This window comes from Schistocerca piceifrons, chromosome 1 (assembly GCF_021461385.2).
Source record: "Schistocerca piceifrons isolate TAMUIC-IGC-003096 chromosome 1, iqSchPice1.1, whole genome shotgun sequence".
NCBI lineage: Eukaryota > Metazoa > Arthropoda > Insecta > Orthoptera > Acrididae > Schistocerca > Schistocerca piceifrons.
This window is the reverse complement of record NC_060138.1, coordinates 856,124,529-856,146,680: the sequence shown is the minus strand read 5'-3', so window position 1 is coordinate 856,146,680 and position 22,152 is coordinate 856,124,529. Positions and strand designations below refer to the sequence as shown.

Here is a 22,152-nt window from a genome sequence, read left to right as displayed (position 1 = left end):
CGGCTACCGTGGCAGGTCATATGTTAAAGTATACCATAATTTAAATATATATCCATCTTTCTGGATGATAATCTTCTCATCATCAGATATTAATTTTGTCATTTTTGTCTGTTCTAGTTTATTATGTGGCCATGCATGATAACTCATAATTTTTGCCACATAATAAGAGCATCATCATCATCATCATCATTATCATCATCAGCCATTATTATCCACTGTTGAGATATAGGTCTCTTCCAGACTTCTGCAGATATTACCTACTTCATCTTTCTAATCTAAGTTTGTTTTACTTCTTTTTTATATCGTTAATCTAAAGAGTTGCTGCATCTTGTTTGGTGATTCAAGGAAGTTATCCTTGAGTAAAAGTAGTATTCAGTTTGTATTGTATTGTATTTATTTATTTATCCTGTGGATCACATATTGTACAAAGTACACATGATATAGGACAAGTCATTTTTCTTAACAAATATGTAGTTTGGAGAAAAAAAAATAGGCAATGGACTGCCATTTAAAAAATGTACACAAAATTGTTCATTGATGAATATAGTAACTTCACATACAGAGAATACAAACAATTTACATGGGGAACTAAGAAACATGTAGGCAATGTAGTGCTACTTTAAATTTACACAAATAATCACTGAGATTACAGAATAGTGAAAATGTCAACTGGAAACACAACAGAAGGACAATGTCATTTAAAAACTACATTAAACATGAAATTAACATTGAGATTTCACAGACAATTAAGTTTTAATACTAATAGAATGTGTACTTGTACATTCAAAAAGCGAGTTAAAAAATTTTGGGAAGGTTGATGAAAACCTTAAGGTATCATGCACACATGTTATATTTCTAATGTATAAAAGAATGTTCAAAATTTTTGGGAGCACATCCTCTCAGATTTTATGAAGGAAATGATAAATAGGAAAAATTAATTAGAGAAATTAGAAAATGTGACTGATAGCAATATTGTGTGCACAGTAGGTACATTCTTTTATACATGTCCTACCATGATAGACAATGATAAGTTAGTATGTGGGTTGGCATCATTGCAAAACTCAAATTTAACAATTTGTTAAATTTGAAGTATTGTCTTCTGCCAACAGATGTTGAACCAGTATTATACTCATGGAAAATGATACCATTTCAAGTTTACTTACTGTATTTTTGGTTGACTCCATAGAAATAGAGGAAATTAAGTGCCATATTTATGTTTCTTTGTGTATTTACTGCAATATGATCTTATGTGAAATAGCTGCATAACAAAACATTTAGAATTCTAGCCTTCATTCTATTGTCTTCTATTTTAGTGGTATATGATCAGTGAGAGTTGGGACAGACTGCTTCAGTCTGCTCCAAAGAGGAAACTGCCCTGAAAAGCAGAAATGTGTCACATATAACAAACTAAAATACATGGCAGTATTATTGAATGTTATCTGTGGAGCTATCTCTTTCATTTTTACAATCAAAAAGTTGAGACTTCATTTAAAACTGAAATTTTCTGTAGTTTCTCTAGCCATTTATATTACAGATTCGTGGAAAAGGTCTTGATCTCCCACTGGTAACTCGTGATCATGATTTGCTGAAGTGGGTGGGAGCAAATTCATACAGGACATCTCATTATCCTTATGCAGAGGAAATCATGGACTTTGCAGATAAAGAAGGTTTCATCATCATTGATGAATGCCCTGCAGTGAATATTGAGTAAGTTCAGCAACTGCAGTAAATAAGATAATATGCCACATTTTTACCATAAATAACCAGCACTTGGGCATACTGTAGTACCCCATACTTATGTGATAGGTGAGAATGAGTGATAATCATGCAAGTCGAATTTGTATAAGTCGAGATTCAATTTTACATATAAACACACAAAAATTATGTACAGTTGGGACCAGAGACTAAGGAAAACAATCTAGTTTATAAGAAAAATGTTTAATAATGTGTTCAGCAATATAACAAATTATATTACAATACAGTATCATGTGTTACAACAATGTATACCAATGTTACTGTGATACTGAAGGCTTCGTAAAATCCAAGTGTACCATCCGACAGGTCTTTTTTTGGTCACATAAAATTCCTCGTAGCACACTAATAAATGTTTTATCCTCCTTCTAGTAGCAGAAGTGTGTATTTTATTGGAGTCTATTTTTTTCTAGAATTTTTAACCATTTTTCAATTGAGTTAAGGCCTTCTGTCAAGTTTGAAATCACCATTTGATCTTCTGCTTGAACTTTTTTAAAAAGATCTGGTTCTTCAGTGTTTTGCCCTTGCTCATGCACATCAGTAAGCTCATCAAGTCTGTCTTTTATCTGTCATCTTCGTCTGACTCTCACCACCACTGCTCTACTAGGGGTGCCAAGGGTGTTTCATTTTCCCACGTAGTAAGTCACATGTGCAATATGTCAGATTTAAATTCCTTGAGGTTTTCCAGAGTTTTGCCCTTTTAGATATAAGGGTTTCCTTGAGGTTACCAACAGGATGAGCAGTTGCGGATGCATGGGCATGAAGGAGCAAGAAGATAATCCAAGTAATCCTACATTTCTTACCACAATTATATAAATACAATTTTATTGCCCTTGCTTGCCTACTTACACAGTCACACCAGCACAGATATCACTGGCCAGGAGGATGGTGATGACAGCATGACACATGCACCAACTCAGTCCTGAATGAAGAGAGCTGAATGGTCTCACATACTACCTTTACATATAAAGGGACTCTTACATAAATAAGAATATCTTTTAGAATAGTTATTTTTATACTTGAGCAAACAGCATTACATTTCATTGGTGTTTCCTTTTTGTGACCTCCTTCATTCTACATGTTACATAATTGGCAGAATATATAACTTTACACTCTTAATATGTCTTTTTCAGAAATTACTCAGATGAGCTACTTGAAAATCATAAGCGTTCTCTAACTGAATTAATCAACAGAGACAAGAATCGGCCAAGTGCTATCATTTGGTCTGTAGCTAACGAGCCACGCACATACTTAAATGGAACGGAGGATTATTATAGGTAAGGAAAATAGAATTATTATTTCTGTGAACAACTGAAATTATATTAAGTTAGTTACCTGAAAAGATTCATCAAATTAACTAGTGTTCTGGCTTACAAAGTATCATTCACTTGTGACCATAAGCACTGATGTATTGTCATATTTCATCTCTGTAATTTTAAATCACAAACCTTGATGTCATTTTACTACACAGAATGCACTGTGTGTAAAAAGGGATAGATTTGGAAGTTGCAGCTGTTAAATGAGAACTAGAACTATAATTCTTTAGTATGTCTGTCATTATTGATATCTGCAATAGTGGAAGACTAACACAGTTAAATAAATTTGTGAAATAATTTGTGCATTCCATGTTGATGCAACTCTTTTGGTACTGACCTGACACAATTTAGGGAAACAATAGAGGATTCAAATCAGGAATACCAGATGGTGATTGGAAACCTGTTCTCCAAATACAAATCTAGCATTTTAACCACTATACTCTAACAAAAGAATTTAAAAAAAATACATAAAGTGAAAACCATAAATCAAGTTTTGAGTATAAATGTTGGCCACTGATTTGTTACTTTCATTCAGGAACAAAAACCCCCCTTTCATTTACGAAATAAAATACATTTTGAAGGAATATCAAAAGATGAATGATGCAGTAAATGATTCTCGAATGCAGTTTAAACTGTTCTGTGAACTGTGACTCAAATCCAGATCACTGCATTTTACAAACATAGATCTCAAGCTAAGCTAAAGAGTTCCACCACATGGAACAACACAAAGTCTCATTCAACTGGCACTTCTAATTTCTCATAACCCACAGAGACTGCACTACTAAATTTGCAGGACCTGTAGCATTGGATGGAAGAATATGTTGAAGAGTGACCAAGCCACATGTGGTTCCAGAATGTAAGTGTGTGGGAAAAAAAATTGGGCATTGATGTATGCCTCTGTTAACATACTGTGCTGGTTGTCTCAGTTGAATGACTGCTCAGTAGCAGGTGAAAGACTAAAATCAATCCTTGGTTAATTTATCACAAACACTCATTTCAGCATTCACTTGCTAACAGACTGTGAGATTTTTTATAAAGTCAGATAATATTTGAACAATAAATTTGTAGAAAGACTTTTATCAGGTAGAAAATATTGAATATTCCTCTGCTTTGCAAGTCCGCAAAAATGAAATACACTCTGTGATTGCACTATACTGTCAGAAAAACTAAAAACTGATGTCATATCCAAATGCTGCAATACAAAATAGGAGTCATATGTTCAGAGATATTCTGTTATTGGCATATTATTATCATCTTACAAATGTAAAACAATGTTGTATGAAAGTTTTTTTGAATTAAGGGAGACCACTCATCAAAAAGTAGAAGCATTTAGTTAAAAAAAAAAAGCTTGCCTGCTAGACAACTCTGAAAGCTAGCAAGTTTTCCTTCTTTTGTGTGTGCCTGTCAACAAGTCCTGCTAAATGTCAAATATTAATCTTCTTAATCCTGTTCTGCACACAGATATTTACATTTCACATTTTTCTCTTCACTCTGTCATTTTCTTCTACTTTTTTCTATGTTGTTTTCTTTACACATCATTTCTTCCTGTTATATCTTCATCTTATTTGTATTTTAATAATTCTTCCTTCCTCCTTTGCCTTTTTCCCTCACTTTTCATTTAGTCTTCGTATATGAAACTACTCTTTGAACACGATTTTGTTCAGCAGTATTTCATTAATGTAGGCAATGTCCCAAAACTGCCTGCTTTCCTGAAGTCCACTTGTCAATATGGAATTGTATTAAGGGGAACACTCCATGCGCTAGTTTTATTAAACTGCTGCAAATAATTATACTGCAAAATAAATCTGCTCTTCAGTTCCTCAATTCACATCATACACTTTTCTTCTCTTATTCAGTGGCTGTGGAAAACTCTGTTCAGCCTGGGTAAAAACATATTAGGTTGAAGGGAACATATTTTACATGATATAGAGTGCACTCATATATTGAACAATATTTTTATGTGTTACAGGGAAATAATTGACCACGTAAAAAGTCTTGATACAACTCGTCCAACTACGATTGCACAGGCCCAAGCTTGGAACAGAGATCGTTCAGTAAGTACAAATAACAGAATTTGTGTTTTATGACTGTGATGTACACTTCCTATAGAATTCTTCAATATGAAATAAGTCCTTCAGTTCATCACAGATGGTTCATTAATAGAAAAGTAATGGTAGGGCATGTGTCACATTGGTACCAAAGACTTTACGTAGCTAATGTTTTCATAAAGTAAAATAAGGGAAAATCAACCCCTCACCTACAGAAGATGGAAATGTGATGCATAGACACATGTAACACAAAACGTTGTTCACTAGCTGTTAAGCAGTGGCTCTGTTTATTGTGGAAAGTACTAGCAACCACCCAAAACTCTCTACCATGGTCACAAAGTTACTTGCCTCAGCCATAACAGTGTGCACTTGGTGTCTGTGTGGTTGTGTGTGTGAATATGTGTACTTTCTGCCAGAAAAAGAGCCAGAGCTCAAAAGCTTGTAAACTCTGTTTTCTGTTACATGTGTTTATACACCACATGTCAGGCTGCTATAGGTAAGTGGTTGCCTTTCCTTTATTTCACATATCTTTTCCCACAGGTATTTCCATTATTGCTATATCTTCATAATGCTGCTTTGCTTTTTATTTGGATATGCCTTAGTAGTCAACATAAATGAAATGTTTCAGGAGTACTTGATTTATCATCAGCAACTGTCTTGGAATGATGATAGAGATCAATGAAATTGCAGACTGATTAATCAATAGAGCACCTGTGAAGATAATGGAGACTTTAAAAGATACATCACAAAAAAAAAAAAAAAAAAAAAAAAAAAAAAAAAAAAAAAAAAAAAAAAAAAAAAAAAAAAAGGACAAACAAACTTCTAACCTATCTCTTATTTATGCTATGCGGAAATATTCCAAGTAATGATAGTAGTAATTGGCAAACTTCACTAGCTCTGACATTGATCTGATATGCATAATTACATTTCAATACCTTGAGAAGTGAAATAAGGGATACAATTAAAACTGTTCATTAATATTTTCAATTTGAAAGAAATTACTTTCTTTTGTTATTTAGTTTCATTGTTTTTGACACAGTATTTGCAGTGTTATGATCTTGCTTCCACAATAGATTTCAGGTTACAGTTTTCTAATATGAGGTATTAAATGAAATGTTACAGGCCATTTGTTGCATTTTTCCACATTTTATTTAACAATCTTCTCACTTGTTCCAAAATAAGACACCATTTTATTTTATTTATTTATTCATCTGGGGATGTCGTTTGCATGTTACACACACACATACACACACACACACACACACACACACACACACACAGGTTACATATCACTTCAAAATTTATTTTAATTGTACAATAAATTCATTATATTTGATCTTGGTTTAGCAGCAGTAGTTTTTGCATATTCTTGCTTCATGTCTGTTGTACTTCACATAATTTAAGAATTCTGCCATTGGCAAGAAGCAGTGATCTAATAAGAATGCCCTTAGGGATTTATAAAACAGAGAAAATGAAGAAATAACTTTAATTTTATGTGGCAGACTATCGTACATTTGTATGGGCTATTTTTACTGGAGATTTTAAAGGCTATTGTCTTTACTGACTGAACATGGAGTTTGTCTTTTGCATGGTATTAAGTTCATGCACATTACAGTTTTTATTTATCTCTTTGATATTTTTCCTGACATATTTACAATTTTCTAGAAAAAAAAAAAAAAAAAAAATACAGGGGAGAGGGACGATGGAAGACTTCTGAAAGAGAGGCCCAGATGAGTCAGTCTGTTTTGCATGTTGCATTGCTCTTGTAGTTCCTTTTTGGGTCTGGAAGATTACTGAGCTAGCAGTTGTGCTACCGCAGAATATAGTTTCATACTGTAGAATACTGTGGAACCGGGCAAAGTATGCAATTCTAAAAGTATGGAAGCTTGCTTTGTGTGCAAGTAAGCCTAGGCTATAGCATACTTTTTTCAATGTTGTATACATTTTTGTTACATGTATCTGCCATTTAAAATCATTTTGGAGCCATATTCCTATAAATTTTGTTTCCAGTGAGGGTGTAATTCCACTGTTGTTTATTGTCACAGAAGTGTTGCAGGCTTCTTCTTTCAAACAGAAATTAAGCACAGTTGTTTTGGAAGTGTTTATTATTCGTTTATTTCCTCCAAACGAGTCATTTAGCTGGTCTGTAGCTTTATTTATGTTTTCTTGTAGCTATGTTTATGTTTTCCCTGTAAGAAGGGTGCTTGTCATCTGCAAACAAAATATTTAGATGCAATTCTATGCTTACACCTAGATCGTTTATATGTTGTTGTTGTGGTCTTCAGTCCTAAGACTTGTAGGATGCAGCTCTCCATGCTACTCTATCCTGTGCAGGCTGCTTCATCTCCCAGTACCTACTACAACCTACATCCTTCTGTATCTGTTTAGTGTATTCATCTCTTGGTCTCCCTCTACGATTTTTACCCTCCACGCTGCTCTCCAATACTAAATTGGTGATCCCTTGATGCCTCAGAACATGTCCTACCAACCGGTCTCTTCTTCTAGTCAAGCTATGCCACAAATTTCTCTTCTCCCCAATCCTATTCAATACCTCCTCGTAAGTTATATGATCTCCCCATTGAATCTTCAGCATCCTTCTGTAGCACCACATTTCGAAAGCTTCTATTCTCTTCTTGTCCAAACTAGTTATCATCCATGTTTCACTTCCATACATGGCCACACCCCATAGAAATACTTTCAAAAACGACTTCCTGACACTTAAATCTATACTCGATGTTAACAAATTTCTCTTCTTCAGAAACGCTTTCCTTGCCATTGCCAGTCTACATTTTATATCCTCTCTACTTTGACCATCATTCGTTAGTTTGCTCCCTAAATAGCAAAACTCCTTTACTACTTTAAGCATCTCATTTCCTAATCTAATTCCCTCAGCATCACCCAACTTAATTCGACTACATTCCATTATCCTCGTTTTGCTTTTGATGATGTTCATCTTATATCCTCCTTTCAAGACACTATCCATTCCGTTCAACTGCTCTTCTAAGTCCTTTGCTGTCTCTGACTGAATTACAATGTCATCGGCGAACCTCAAAGTTTTTATTTCTTCTCCATGGATTTTAATACCTCCTCTGAATTTTTCTTTTGTTTCCTTCACTGCTTGCTCAATATACAGATTGAATAACATCGGGGAGAGGCTACAACCCTGTCTCACTCCCTTCCCAATCACTGCTTCCCTTTCCTGTCCCTCGACTCTTATAACTGCCATCTGGTTTCTGTACAAATTTAAATAGCCTTTCTCTCCCTGTATTTTACCCCTGCCACCTTCAGAATTTGAAAGAGAGTATTGCAGTCAACATTGTCAAAACTTTCTCTAAGTCTACAAATGCTAGAAACATAGGTTTGTCTTTCCTTAATCTAGCTTCTAAGATAAGTCGTAGGGTCAGTATTGCCTCACGTGTTACAATATTTCTACGGAATCCAAACTGATCTTCCCCAAGGTTGGCTTCTACCAGTTTTTCCATTCGTCTGTAAAGAATTTGCGTTAGTATTTTGCATTCGTGACTTATTAAATTGATAGTTCGGTAATTTTCACATCTGTCAGCACCTGCTTTCTTTGGGATTGGAATTATTATATTCTTCTTGAAGTTGGAGAGTATTTCAACTGTCTCATACATCTTGCTCACCAGATGGTAGAGTTTTGTCAGGAATGGCTCTCCCAAGGCCGTCAGTAGTCCTAATGGAATGTTGTCTACTCCCGTGGCCTTGTTTCGACTCGGTCTTTCAGTGCTCTGTCGAACTCTTCACGCAGTATCATATCTCCCATTTCATCTTCATCTACATCCTCTTCCATTTCCATAATATTGCCCTCAAGTACATCGCCCTTGTATAGTCCCTCTATATACTCCTTCCACCTTTCTGCTCTCCCTTCTTTGCTTAGAACTGGGTTTCCATCTGAGCTCTTGATATTCATACAAGTGGTTCTCTTCTCTCCAAAGGTCTCTTTAATTTTCCTGTAGGCAGTATCTATCTTACCCCTAGTGAGATAAGCCTCTACAGCCTTACATTTGTCCTCTAGCCATTCCTGCTTAGCCATTTTGCACTTCCTGACGATCTGTTTTTTGAGACGTTTGTATTCCTTTTTGTTTGCTTCATTTACTGCATTTTTATATTTTCTCCTTTCGTCAATTAAATTCAATATTTCTTCTGTTACCCAAGGATTTCTATTAGCCCGTGTCTTTTTACCTTCTTGATCCTCTGCTGCCTTCACTACTTCATCTCTCAAAGCTACCCATTCTTCTTCTACTGTATTTCTTTCCCCCATTCTTGTCAATTGTTCCATTATGCTCTCCCTGAAACTCTGTACAACTTCTGGTTTAGTCAGTTTATCCAGGTCCCATCTCCTTAAATTCCCACAGTTTTGCAGTTTCTTCAGTTTTAATCTACAGTTCATAACCAATAGATTGTGTTCAGAGTCCACATCTGCCCCTGGAAATGGCTTACAATTTAAAACCTGGTTCCTAAATCTCTCTTACCATTATATAATCTATCTGAAACCTGTCAGTATCTCCAGGCTTCTTCCATGTATACAACCTTCTTTTATGATTCTTGAACCAAGTGTTAGCGATGATTAAGTTATGCTCTGTGCAAAATTCTACCAGGCGGCTTCCTCTTTCATTTCGTAGCCCCAATCCATATTCACCTACTAAATTTCCTTCTCTCCCTTCTCCTACTACCAAATTCCAGTCACCCATGACTATTAAATTTTTGTCTCCCTTCACTATCTGAATAATTTCTTTTATTTCATCGTACATGTGTTCAATTTCTTCTTCATCTGCAGAGCTAGTTGGCATATAAACTTGTACTACTTTTGTAGGTGTGGGCTTTGTTTCTATCATGGCCACAATAAGGCGTTCACTATGCTGTTTGTAGTAGCTTATCCGCACTCCTATTTTTTTATTCATTATTAAACCTACTCCTGCATTACTCCTGTTTGATTTTGTATTTATAACCCTGTATTCACCTGACCAATAGTCTTGTTCCTCCTGCCACCGAACTTCACTAATTCCTACTATATCTAACTTTAACCTATCCAGTTCCCTTTTTAAATTTTCTAATCTACCTGCTCGATTAAGGGATCTGACATTCCACACTCCGATCCGTAGAACGCCAGTTTTCATTCTCCTGATAACGACGTCCTCCTGAGTAGTCCCCGCTCGGAGATCCGAATGGGGGACTATTTTACCTCTGGAATATTTTACCCAAGAGGGTGCCATCATCATTTAACCATACAGTAAAGCTGCATGCCCTCGGGAAAAATTACGGCTGTAGATTCCCCTTGCTTTCAGCCGTTCACAGTACCAGCACAGCAAGGCCGTTTTGGTTAGTGTTACAAGGCCCGATCAGTCAATCATCCAGACTGCTGCCCCTCAACTACAAAAAATGCTTCTGTCCCTCTTCAGGAACCACACGTATGTCTGGCCTCTCAACAGATACCCCTTTGTTGTGGTTGCACCTGTGGTACGGCTGTCTGTATCGCTTAGGCACGCAAGCCTTCCCACCAACGGCAAGGTCCATGGTTCTTGGGGTTTGTTTATATATAGGAGGAAAATAATACACTCCTGGAAATGGAAAAAAGAACACATTGACACCGGTGTGTCAGACCCACCATACTTGCTCTGGACACTGCGAGAGGGCTGTACAAGCAATGATCACACGCACGGCACAGCGGACACACCAGGAACCGCGGTGTTGGCCGTCGAATGGCGCTAGCTGCGCAGCATTTGTGCACCGCCGCCGTCAGTGTCAGCCAGTTTGCCGTGGCATACGGAGCTCCATCGCAGTCTTTAACACTGGTAGCATGCCACGACATCGTGGACGTGAACCGTATGTGCAGTTGACGGACTTTGAGCGAGGGCGTATAGTGGGCATGCGGGAGGCCGAGTGGACGTACCGCCGAATTGCTCAATACGTGGGGCGTGAGGTCTCCACAGTACATCGATGTTGTCACCAGTGGTCGGCAGAAGGTGCACGTGCCCGTCGACCTGGGACCGGACCGCAGCGATGCACGGATGCACGCCAAGACCGTAGGATACTACGCAGTGCCGTAGGGGACCGCACCGCCACTTCCCAGCAAATTAGGGAATCGGCGAGGACCATTCGCAACTGTCTCCATGAAGCTGGGCTACGGTCCCGCACACCGTTAGGCCGTCTTCCGCTCACGCCCCAACATTGTGCAGCCCGCCTCCAGTGGTGTCGCGACAGGCGTGAATGGAGGGACGAATGGAGACGTGTCGTCTTCAGCGATGAGAGTCGCTTCTGCCTTGGTGCCAATGATGGTCGTATGCGTGTTTGGCGCCGTGCAGGTGAGCGCCACAATCAGGACTGCATACGACCGAGGCACACAGGGCCAACACCCGGCATCATGGTGTGGGGAGCGATCTCCTACACTGGCCGTACACCACTGGTGATCGTCGAGGGGACACTGAATAGTGCACGGTACATCCAAACCGTCATCGAACCCATCGTTCTACCATTCCTAGACCAGCAAGGGAACTTGCTGTTCCAACAGGACAATGCATGTCCGCATGTATCCCGTGCCACCCAACGTGCTCTAGAAGGTGTAAGTCAACTACCCTGGCCAGCAAGAACTCCGGATCCGTCCCCCATTGAGCATGTTTGGGACTGGATGAAGCGTTGTCTCACGCGGTCTGCATGTCCAGCACGAACGCTGGTCCAACTGAGGCGCCAGGTGGAAATGGCATGGCAAGCCGTTCCACAGGACTACATCCAGCATCTCTACGATCGTCTCCATGGGAGAATAGCAGCCTGCATTGCTGCGAAAGGTGGATATACACTGTACTAGTGCCGACATTGTGCATGCTCTGTTGCCTGTGTCTATGTGCCTGTGGTTCTGTCAGTGTGATCATGTGATGTATCTGACCCCAGGAATGTGTCAATAAAGTTTCCCCTTCCTGGGACAATGAATTCACGGTGTTCTTATTTCAATTTCCAGGAGTGTAGATCCGAGAATGGATCCTTGAGGGACTCCAGTTTTAATTATTCCTGCATCTGAAAAATGTGTTCTAGTGCTATCATTTACTTCATACATTACTACTACTTTTTGTTTCCAATTTGTCAGATATGAGGAGAATCGTTTTTATGCAGTGCCTCTAATGCCATACTTTTGGAGTTTTTCCAACAGGATTCTGTGGTCCAAAATGTCAAAGGCTTTACTCAAATCTAAGAAAATACCAGCAGTATTTTGTTTATTATCCAGTGCTTCTAGAGCATTTTGTAAGAAATTATATATGGCACAGGTCATAGATTTATTTTCCCGAAAACCATGTTGGGCATCACCGAGGATTTTGTTCTTATCCAGAAATTCCATTAATCTGTTAAATACATGATTCTTTCAATGAGTTTGGCAAAAACTGGTCTATAGTTTTCCAACATGCTATGTCACCTTTTTTATGAATAGGGATCACTTTGTCAATTTTAAGAATGTCAGGAAAGGTTCCAGTTGAACAAGATGAGTTGATTGTCTCTGCAAGGGGTGTTGCAATGTTTATAATACGTTCCCTTATGATAAAGTCTGGAATACTATCAATTCCTGGGTATGTTTTTCTGGAGGTTTCTTTCGGGGTTGTGTCATAGAGATAGATTGATTGGAGGCAAGAATTTACTTTAGTTAATTGGACTATGTTTCTTATTATTAATTATTAGGTTTTTTGTATTGTTTTCATAGTACTGCCTGAACAGATTTGCAATCTACTGCGGGTGAGTACTTCTCTTGTTGTCACAGTTCAGTGTGATATTTTCCTTTTCCCTATTTACTTCCTGCTTTATTTTTTCCAGATTGCTTTGCTTTTATTTTCTGACTCTGATATAAACTTATTATTGGCCATTATTTTTTGCCGACATATGACTTTTCAACACACCTGAATATATTTTGTTTTATAACCATTGAGAAAAGGGGATACGTTGCAGTTTTTTCTCTAACTGAGCAATTTTCTTTTTGTGTTGCTTGAGACTTTTATGCCTCTTGTAATCCATGACTTTGCTTTTAGATCTGTGTTCCTTACCACCCGTATTTTGAGAGGAAATACTGTTTCAAAATAATAGTTGAAGATGTCAGAGAACTTTTCAAACTTTTTGTTGGTGTCATGCAACTGAGAAATTTCTTCCCGCCGTTCTCTTGATAACAAGTGATTGAATGTTTCTATGCATTGTGTGTTGAAACTTCTTGCAGTCACAGTCCTTTTATGGTTTTGTCTGTATAGTAAACAGTCTGAGAGGGTTACTGCTTGAGTTTCATGATCACTAAAATTTGTATTTACACATTTTGCAGTACAGGGTATGTTAACAAATATTTGGTCCACAGTAGCAGCAGACATTTTCGTAATTCTTGTTGGGGTTGTAAGTTTTTGCTTTAAATTGAAAGTATCTGTTAGGTGAACCACTGTTCTTCTCTCCTGCTTATTGCAAGAAAGTCAGTGTTGAAATCCCCACACAGTACTATTGATTCCTTGCTTACATGTGTCCTGTTTAGTAATGTTTCAAGTTTATTGATTAAAGCCTTAAAGTTACCATTTTGAGAGCGATGGATACACACAACAACTGTCTTTGCACCACTGATTTCTACAACTGTTGCTTCAAAGTCTCTTTCTGTATTGAGGAACTGAAAAGTATCAATAGTTTTTAATTCCAACCCACTTTTAATTAAAATAGCAGTACCTCCATTTTTGTATTTTCTTCTACAGAAGTAGCTTGCAAGTGTGTGTAGCCTGGTATTATGAATGAAGCAATCTGATCTGGCTTTAACCAGTGTTCTGAGATACATGGAACACTGACAAAATGGATTTTAGTGTTTAGCAAAACCTCAGTGTCTGAAACTTTGTTTGAGATTGACTGGACATACTGGTGGTATATGGATTTGTCTACTCGATTTTAAATTAACATCAAAATTTTGTAAGGGCATTATTATTACATCACTTATCCCAGTTTTATTTGGAAGGATTCCGTCCACAAAAAATCACCGGTGCAGGTGCTTGGAGTCTTCTTTACTCTCCTTGACTTCTGAATGCTTTCTGCACCCAGGATGTTCATCCATGTGCTGATCTTTAGTGGTGCTGTTGTTGGCTTCTTGCACCCGTCGTTTCTTAGCTTGTTCAGCCTTGCTGGCTGCTTCCATTTGATGGTTTTCTGTCTAATCTGGCACAGAGATAAATGATCCACTTCGAGCCATGAGAGATGTCACTTCTGTTACCATGAACTTCTTATTTAAAGAATTAGACACAACACATTTGTCGTTGAGCGGCATGGCTATCGAGATATCCTGCTTCAGGCATAATTTTTGACCTACTATTTCTAAAATCTTGCAAATAATGAATTTCTTTCCCACTCTTTTGATCTTTCAAGTTCATCTACAAATGTTGCCTTTTTAAATTGTCTGCAGATATTTTGAATGTCTTTGTTTGCTTTTCGTGCCACTTCATTTATGCAGGACCAGTTTGGTACTGTAAGTCATGACGATGTGCAACTGAAAAAACGATCACGTTTGTGTTTCTGAATTCAGGTAATCTTTGCTTAAGAGAAATCGTGAGTTCTTTTGTATTGCTGATTGGTATGTCGTATGTTCCAGTGAGGAAAACAGATAAATCATTTGTACTCAGTTCCTATACTTTTTCATGGTTTACTATAGTCACAGCTTTGAAGTTGGTGCATGGTTTCACAACAATCTTCATTTTGTAAGTACATCAGTAACTTAATTCAGTGGCTATTCCTTGTTTTTGACTATCTGTAAATAGATCAATTTTAGCTGTGCTTGTTAAGGGAAGTTCATATGTTTCAAAAACACTACGGCATTGTGGACTGCTATGTTATCTTTTGAACTAAAGATAGTAGTAATTGGCAAACTTCACTAGCTCTGACATGGAAGACATCTATGTCCTATTTTGTTGGCTTGCATTTGGCAGATTTTTGTTCACAGTCACTTTGCGTTAATTTCCTTTCCGTGGTGCAGTACTTTCTTGTTTTAGGCCTATCTCTACTGTACAGTCCTGTTTATCTCCACGTGATTCGCTGTTAACTTCGCCATTACAGTCCTAATCTGGAAGTAGGCCTACTTCGTATGAATTTTCGTGCTCTAAGTATAAACTGTTCACACCTTTTACCACTTTCTGAAAGCTGATTTTCCTTGAAACTTTATTCCACTTATCTGCAGGGTCCGTGATTTCTTGCATAGGTCTTGGCGTGTTTTGATGCGCCAGTTGACCATTTCATGCTTTAAGTTCATTTATTTCCATTTGTTGCCCACTGATTATGAATTGCACACTTGATAAGTGTTCCCTTAGTTTCACCTTTTTGACCTTAGGGCCTACATTTTCGGCTGGCTTCCTTTTTACCACCGAAATTACCATTTTTTCACGGAGGAATACGATACACTTTGACACTTGCTGCCATAAATTCAGTACTCATTTGAAAAATTTTATGAAAGAGAAATTGAGACAGGGAAAGACAATAGTTGTTGTTATTACAGAAGGAATTACTTCACAATTTACCTCTTGATGTCTTGATAAATAAACCATTTAAAGTATATATGATAGAAGACTGGAACAAATGGATGATGGCTAAAACCCAACATGAATTCACCATCATGATCTACATAGCACATAGTTCTACATAAAAAAAAGAAGTCTAATATGATTCCTCGCGCCAAGGGCACAACTCCAAAGCTAATACATTTCACAGAAATTGATCACAATGCAAATAAATGCAACTTGTACATGTAACACTTAAAACTTACTTTTACTTTAGTTAGTTATTTTCATGTCCCATGGATCATTTTGCACAATAAATCGTCATTTTGTGGAATGAGTCATTTTACACTCATATTACTAATTAACTTGTAGATCTATTTGTACTCTAAACATCACCAGATGATTATTTTTTTCCCCAAAATGAAAACAAGATATACAGATCGAGTTAGCAATTCTTACCCACCACCTTGTACACATTACAAACATATAAATTCTTCTATGGAACAGAAGGAGTTGTAAAGGAGAAACGTTCGCTATTTGTTTTCAAATTTTACTTTGCTGTCGGTTAGACATTTTATATCACTGGGCAAGTGGTCAAAAAATTGTGTTGCACCATTGTGCACTCCTTTCTGCGCTAAAGACAACCTTAATGTTGAGTAATGAATGTCATTTTTTCTTTGAGTATTGTAATTGTGTACCTCATTGCTGCTTTTGAACTGTAGTGGATTATTTACAACAAACTTCATAAGGGAATAAGTATACTGTGAAGCTATAGTCAGAATGCACAACTCCTTAAACAGATGTCTGCAAGATGAACGCAGGTGAGCACCCCATATTATTCTTACACATGTTTTGGGCAATGAAGACCTTCTTTCTTAAAGATGAGTTACTCCAGAACATTGTTCCATATGACATTACTGACTGAAAATAAGCAAAATATGTCAACTTACTGATTTCTCTCTCCCCAAAATTTGCTATGATTCTAATTGCAAATGTGGCTGAACTAAATTGTTTTAGGAGTTCCAAATTTTTTTTTTTTTTTTTCAATTTAAATTCTCATCAGTGTGGACACCTAAGAATTTTGAAGTTTCCAACCTATGTATTATTTCATATGATGTATTACACTTATCACTGGTGCAGTACCCCCAGAGGTGCAGAACTGAATATCATGTGTCTTTGTGACATTCAGGGTGAGGCCATTCGCAGAAAACCAGTCAATGATAGTTTTGAGAACATTGTTCACCATTTCTTCCATTTCTGTATGTATACTGGGAGTGATTACAATACTGGTGTCATCTGCAAAAAGAACTAATTCTGCTTGTTGTATATTAGACAGTAGATCACTTACATATATAAGAAAGAGTAGTGGACCTAAGATTGAGCCTTGGGGAACCCCATATGCAATTAATCCCCCCCCCCCCCCACTCCCCCCCCCCCCCCCAGCCCCAGTCAGAATTATGTCCCTGGATTCTGTTGGTTGAATTACTACTAAGACCACTTTCTGCATTCTTTTGGTTAGGTATGACATGATCCATTGATTGGCTGTACCATCAGTCCCATAAAACTGCCATTTACCTTGGAGTATATTATGATTCACACAATCAAATGCCTTGGATAGGTCACAGAAAATGCCTACCAGTGCTATTTTGTTCCTTAATGCTTGTAATATCTGGTGTGTGGAGATGTAAATGGCATTCTCAGTAGAGCATCACTTCTGAAACCCAATCTGTGATTTGCTGAGGATATTATTGTTACCAAGGTGAGATACTATTCTAGAATACATCACCTTCTCAAAAATTTTGTAAAATTATGTCAACAGTGAAATAGGTCGGTAGTTACTGAAGTCTCTCTTATCACATTTCTTAAAGAGGGGTTTAACAACAGCATATTTTAGGCTCTCTGGAAAAATGCCTGGTGTTAGTCAGACAATATTGGACTTATTATATGGGAACAAATCCTTAGTACTCTATTGGAAACACCATCAAAACCAGAAAAGCTTTTATCTTTGAGAGCATGCATGACCCTCTTAATTTCAGAAGTAGAAGTTGGTGGTACATTCATATGATGCAATTTTATGAGAATTACTTCTTTAACATATTGCTGTGATCTTTCTCTTGAACTCTTGGTCCCTATGCTTTCTACTGTGTTTAAGAAGTGATTATTAAATACATTTGCTACCTGTGACTTGTCATTTATAACCCTCCCATTCAATTCAGTAGTAATGTTATCCGCTTCTGTGGTTGGTTGTCCTATCTCTTGCTTCACTATATTCCATATTGCCTTAACCCTGTTGTCAGACATACTGACTTCTGATGTTATTGCTTGTTTCTTGATTTTGTAATAACCTTTCTTAGTAACTCTGAGTAGATTTTGTAGTGTGCAACTATTACAGGGTCTTTACTTGTTCTTGCCAAAAGACAGATGCCTCTTTTCTTTCACAAGATACTTTAATGCCCTTGGTGATCCATAGTTTTTTTACATGGATGTTTGATTTCCCTTGATTTTGATTTGATTTATTGATCCATTTTCATCTACAGCTGCACAATGTGCAAGAGATATTTGGATTTTTATGTTAATATTAACAGTTTTACATATACTATACCTTTGTACATAATAACACACATTAATATATCAATTAATGATGAATACTTAAATAAATTTTGTTACACTATATACAGAGAGATAAAATTCAAATGTATTTCTGAATGAGACTACATTGGGTTAACATAGAAAAATTTAGTTTTGTAGGTATTCATTTACTGTGTAAAAGCAGTGATCAACCAAGTACGACTTCAATTTAGATTTGAAGTGACCAATGTTTTGTATGTGTTTAATGGTATCTGGTAAGGCATTGTATAGTTTGATTCTAGGATGGACAAGGCCATTTTGAAATAACTTTGTGTTGTCATTTTGAACATGTACATCCAATTTTTGTCTTGTATCATAGCTGTGTATTGTGTGATTTTGAGTGATGAGTGGTCTTCTGATTAGCTTATGCAGAAAGCTAATTTCAAATACTGATATGAATTTATCATGGAATATATTAAATTTTATGTTGGCATTTGGTTCTTTATAAATTTCATCTGAGGTTGTTTCTTGTAAACTACTTCAAATTTTCCAAACATCAAAATCAATATTATGATAACAATGATAATCATAATAAGAATGGCAATGTATCAAATTACACAAATACACAAAATATGTTTGACCATTTTCAAGTTTAATCATTTCAGTGAAAACAGTTTAGATAAATAAAATTTTTTATCGATACATAAGTGAACATTAAGTTAATAATATCTGCATTGTAGGTACAGACGTAAAAATGTTATTCTATGAGATGTTTATTCAATTGCAATGTGGATTAAATAAGGGTATTGTGTTGTTTATAAAACAGTGAAAGTGTATCAATGACCAGTTTCATTACAAAGAGATGCTACAAATGACTAGTGCTGGCATATATAAACAACTAAATTCTCATATGGTGACAAATAAATTACTATTACATGATCAGAATTGATGGGGCTGAAATAAGGACTTCATTCAATGAAAAATTATGTGATTCTAGGGTCTTTTTTATTAGATAGCATCACGTAAGTGCACCTTTCATTTATTTATTCATTTGTAGTTATTGTTTTCATCAATTAAGAAATGTATATAAATTAAATATAAGAATATTTGCACAAGATTAATTTGATGGACATTGCAAAATTGTTTAAATGTTGTTTGAATTCTCCTTGTTTATTTTATTGCACTAAAGAAATCTTGCAGCATTTCATTTTTTACCACACATAGTCGCCTACTCCTACGTGGTTCTTTGAACAGTACACATATATGGAATGTTAGAGAACTGAATTTTACATTGTAAAAGATTATAGTATCTCAGTAGCAAGTAAATTTCTGGCTAAAACTAAATTCCAGGGTTTGAACTTGAACATAAAAATTACACTCAGTAGGTGCAAAGAGAAAGTCTGTAAAAACTGACACTCAGTGATAGGATCTACATTTTTCTTTGTCATCACTCAGAACACATTTGATTTTAACTAACATTTTAAGTATTTTATTAGAGCAACAAGAAGATCCCCATTCAGTTGCACAACTATGATCACTGGCTAACAACACTGGCTATTGTAAAATAGTCATCTTTTTTGTCTGTTTCTTGATCTATATCACTATTGACTAGAAATTTCAACAAACTCAGGAAAGTTAAAACTGACATGCTCTTGCAAACACATTTTGCACTACACTGAAGAAAACATACTCTTACAAAGTTCATGAGGCATAGTCTAGGAGACTCTAACACTTGCCAATAAGACATGTTAACAATAAACAAAGAAGGTGATAATGCATGCAGCAGCAAAACATTGTTGGGCTGTCAGTTCACGGAGGGTAGGCAGACCATAGAAGCATTCCACCACAGCTGACCTTAGAGAGCAAGATTGAAAATTGGTCTGAGAGATCACACTTCTAGAGTTAAGGGTTAATGGTGTCATTATGTACTTGTGGCATCAATAGGTCACATCGACCACACAAATTACAATCTTTGAAACATTAACTACTCTGACAAGCTGCTATGTTTAATTCAGTCTGCCTTTGTACTCCATGCAGTGTTCATGTGTATCAGTCTTTATGGTAAAATATATGTGTATGTAGAAAATTTGGAAACTGTTTATTACATATATTACGATCCGTATCCAGAATCCCATATTGATGACCCCAGACAAAAAGCAAAAAGTTCTACGTCTTCCACAACTTCTGCACCTGTCATATAGAATCAACAGGTTTCACATATGATGCCATGGCTACATCACCGAACATTCTTCATGAAGATTTGGAGGCCCAGCTCTTACAACCAGGCCAACACAACCCTCCGCCATTGGTTATTTTGCAGCTAACAGACAATGATCTATGATCTTTGACGGGGATAACCTGTACTTTAGCAACTCCACAACCACCGAGTGTTACGCAGTTACCTGAAACAATAGATGCAGGTTTTGTTTCACTGGATTACACACAACAACAAGTGAAAAGTGAAGTGGATGATCTACTAAATAGTGTGACAATCAATCGCTCGTACGAAGTTCAAAGGGACCGAAATTCGTGCACGTGCTTTGATCCTCTACACGCCACAATGCCGGTTACAGTAGTGCTGTGTCCAGTGCCGCAATTTGTGCAAAATGCACATGCAGTCAACTATTACCAAGCTATGCCAGCCTCACCTTCCTCACAAATCAGTAACGTAGATTTTTATGCCTCCAGTTTGCTAGAACAAACCACCAGATCGGCGGCCCAGTTTCGTGACCACGTGGGTACGAGTGCACTCAACATAGCCTCTTCACCCAGCAACATCGTACTATGACAGCGCGACAACTAACAGGTTTCACCAGTATTTTATGGTCCTACCACGGAGCGTGCATGGCCAGTGTGCATGGAAAACTCTAGTTGTTGCCACTTAAGCTCCAGGCCACCCCCCCCCCCCTCCCCCCTCTCCCAGGGGGGTCTCGATTCCGACCATACAAACGCTTGCTCCTTCCGCAGTACCATCTGCATGTGCTGTGCTGGCCTTCCATGTCATTTCCGAGTTGCACAATGTCAGTGCTATTCCTGCAATTTCTGGTCCAGTTTATGGGCCCTCATTATGTGCCACTTGCCTGTTCGCTTCTACGGTACCGACTGTGCCTGCCACATTGTGTTTTCAGGCATCTTCAGAGACATTACAAGCAGCTGTTGCTCCGAACATGTGTGCTAGTAACATTTCCACTCCGGTGATGCCGAATCCCAGCATGAACTCTTGTGCAGTGGGACCGCAGGCCTTCCAAGACATGCTGAAGCCACCTTCGTCTCCACCTCAAGGCCGCCTACCCAAGCTACCTCCCCTATATGAGGACAATCCAGTTTCATGGTTCGCACTGGTGGAGCACCTCTTCGAGCTGCATCAAGTGACTGATGACAACTCCAAGTTCCTATGTTTGGTGACACATCTTCACGGCTACTCGGATTTAATTTGTGATCTCCTACTTTCGCCTATTTACAATTTGTACAGAAACCAGATGGCAGTTATAAGAGTCGAGGGACATGAAGGGGAAGCAGTGGTTGGGAAGGGAGTAAGACAGGGTTGTAGCCTCTCCCCGATGTTGTTCAATCTGTATATTGAGCAAGCAGTAAAGGAAACAAAAGAAAAATTCGGAGTGGGTATTAAAATTCATGGAGAAGAAATAAAAATGTTGAGGTTCGCCGATGACATTGTAATTCTGTCAGAGACAGCAAAGGAGTTGGAAGAGCAGTTGAATGGAATGGATAGTGTCTTGAAAGGAGGATATAAGATGAACATCAATAAAAGCAAAACAAGGATAGTGGAATGTAGTCGAATTAAGTCGGGTGATGCTGAGGGAATTAGATTAGGAAATGAGGCACTTAAAGTAGTAAAGGAGTTTTGCTATTTGGGGAGCAAAATAACTGATGATGGTCGAAGTAGAGAGGATATAAAATGTAGGCTGGCAATGGCAAGGAAAGCGTTTCTGAAGAAGAGAAATTTGTTAA

General features: G+C 37.4%; 1 protein-coding gene across 3 annotated transcripts in view; it reads left to right on the top strand.

Moving 5' to 3' along the window:
* LOC124791725 (beta-glucuronidase-like) overlaps nucleotides 1-22,152 on the top strand; it is a 216,537-nt gene that overhangs the window by 180,746 nt on the left and 13,639 nt on the right. For all 3 annotated transcript variants that reach the window (XM_047257883.1, XM_047257884.1, XM_047257882.1), the window contains exons 8-10: nucleotides 1,535-1,707; nucleotides 2,886-3,029; nucleotides 5,038-5,122. In XM_047257883.1, coding sequence (XP_047113839.1) covers nucleotides 1,535-1,707; nucleotides 2,886-3,029; nucleotides 5,038-5,122 — 402 coding nt within the window. The remainder of the gene's footprint in view (nucleotides 1-1,534; nucleotides 1,708-2,885; nucleotides 3,030-5,037; nucleotides 5,123-22,152) is intronic.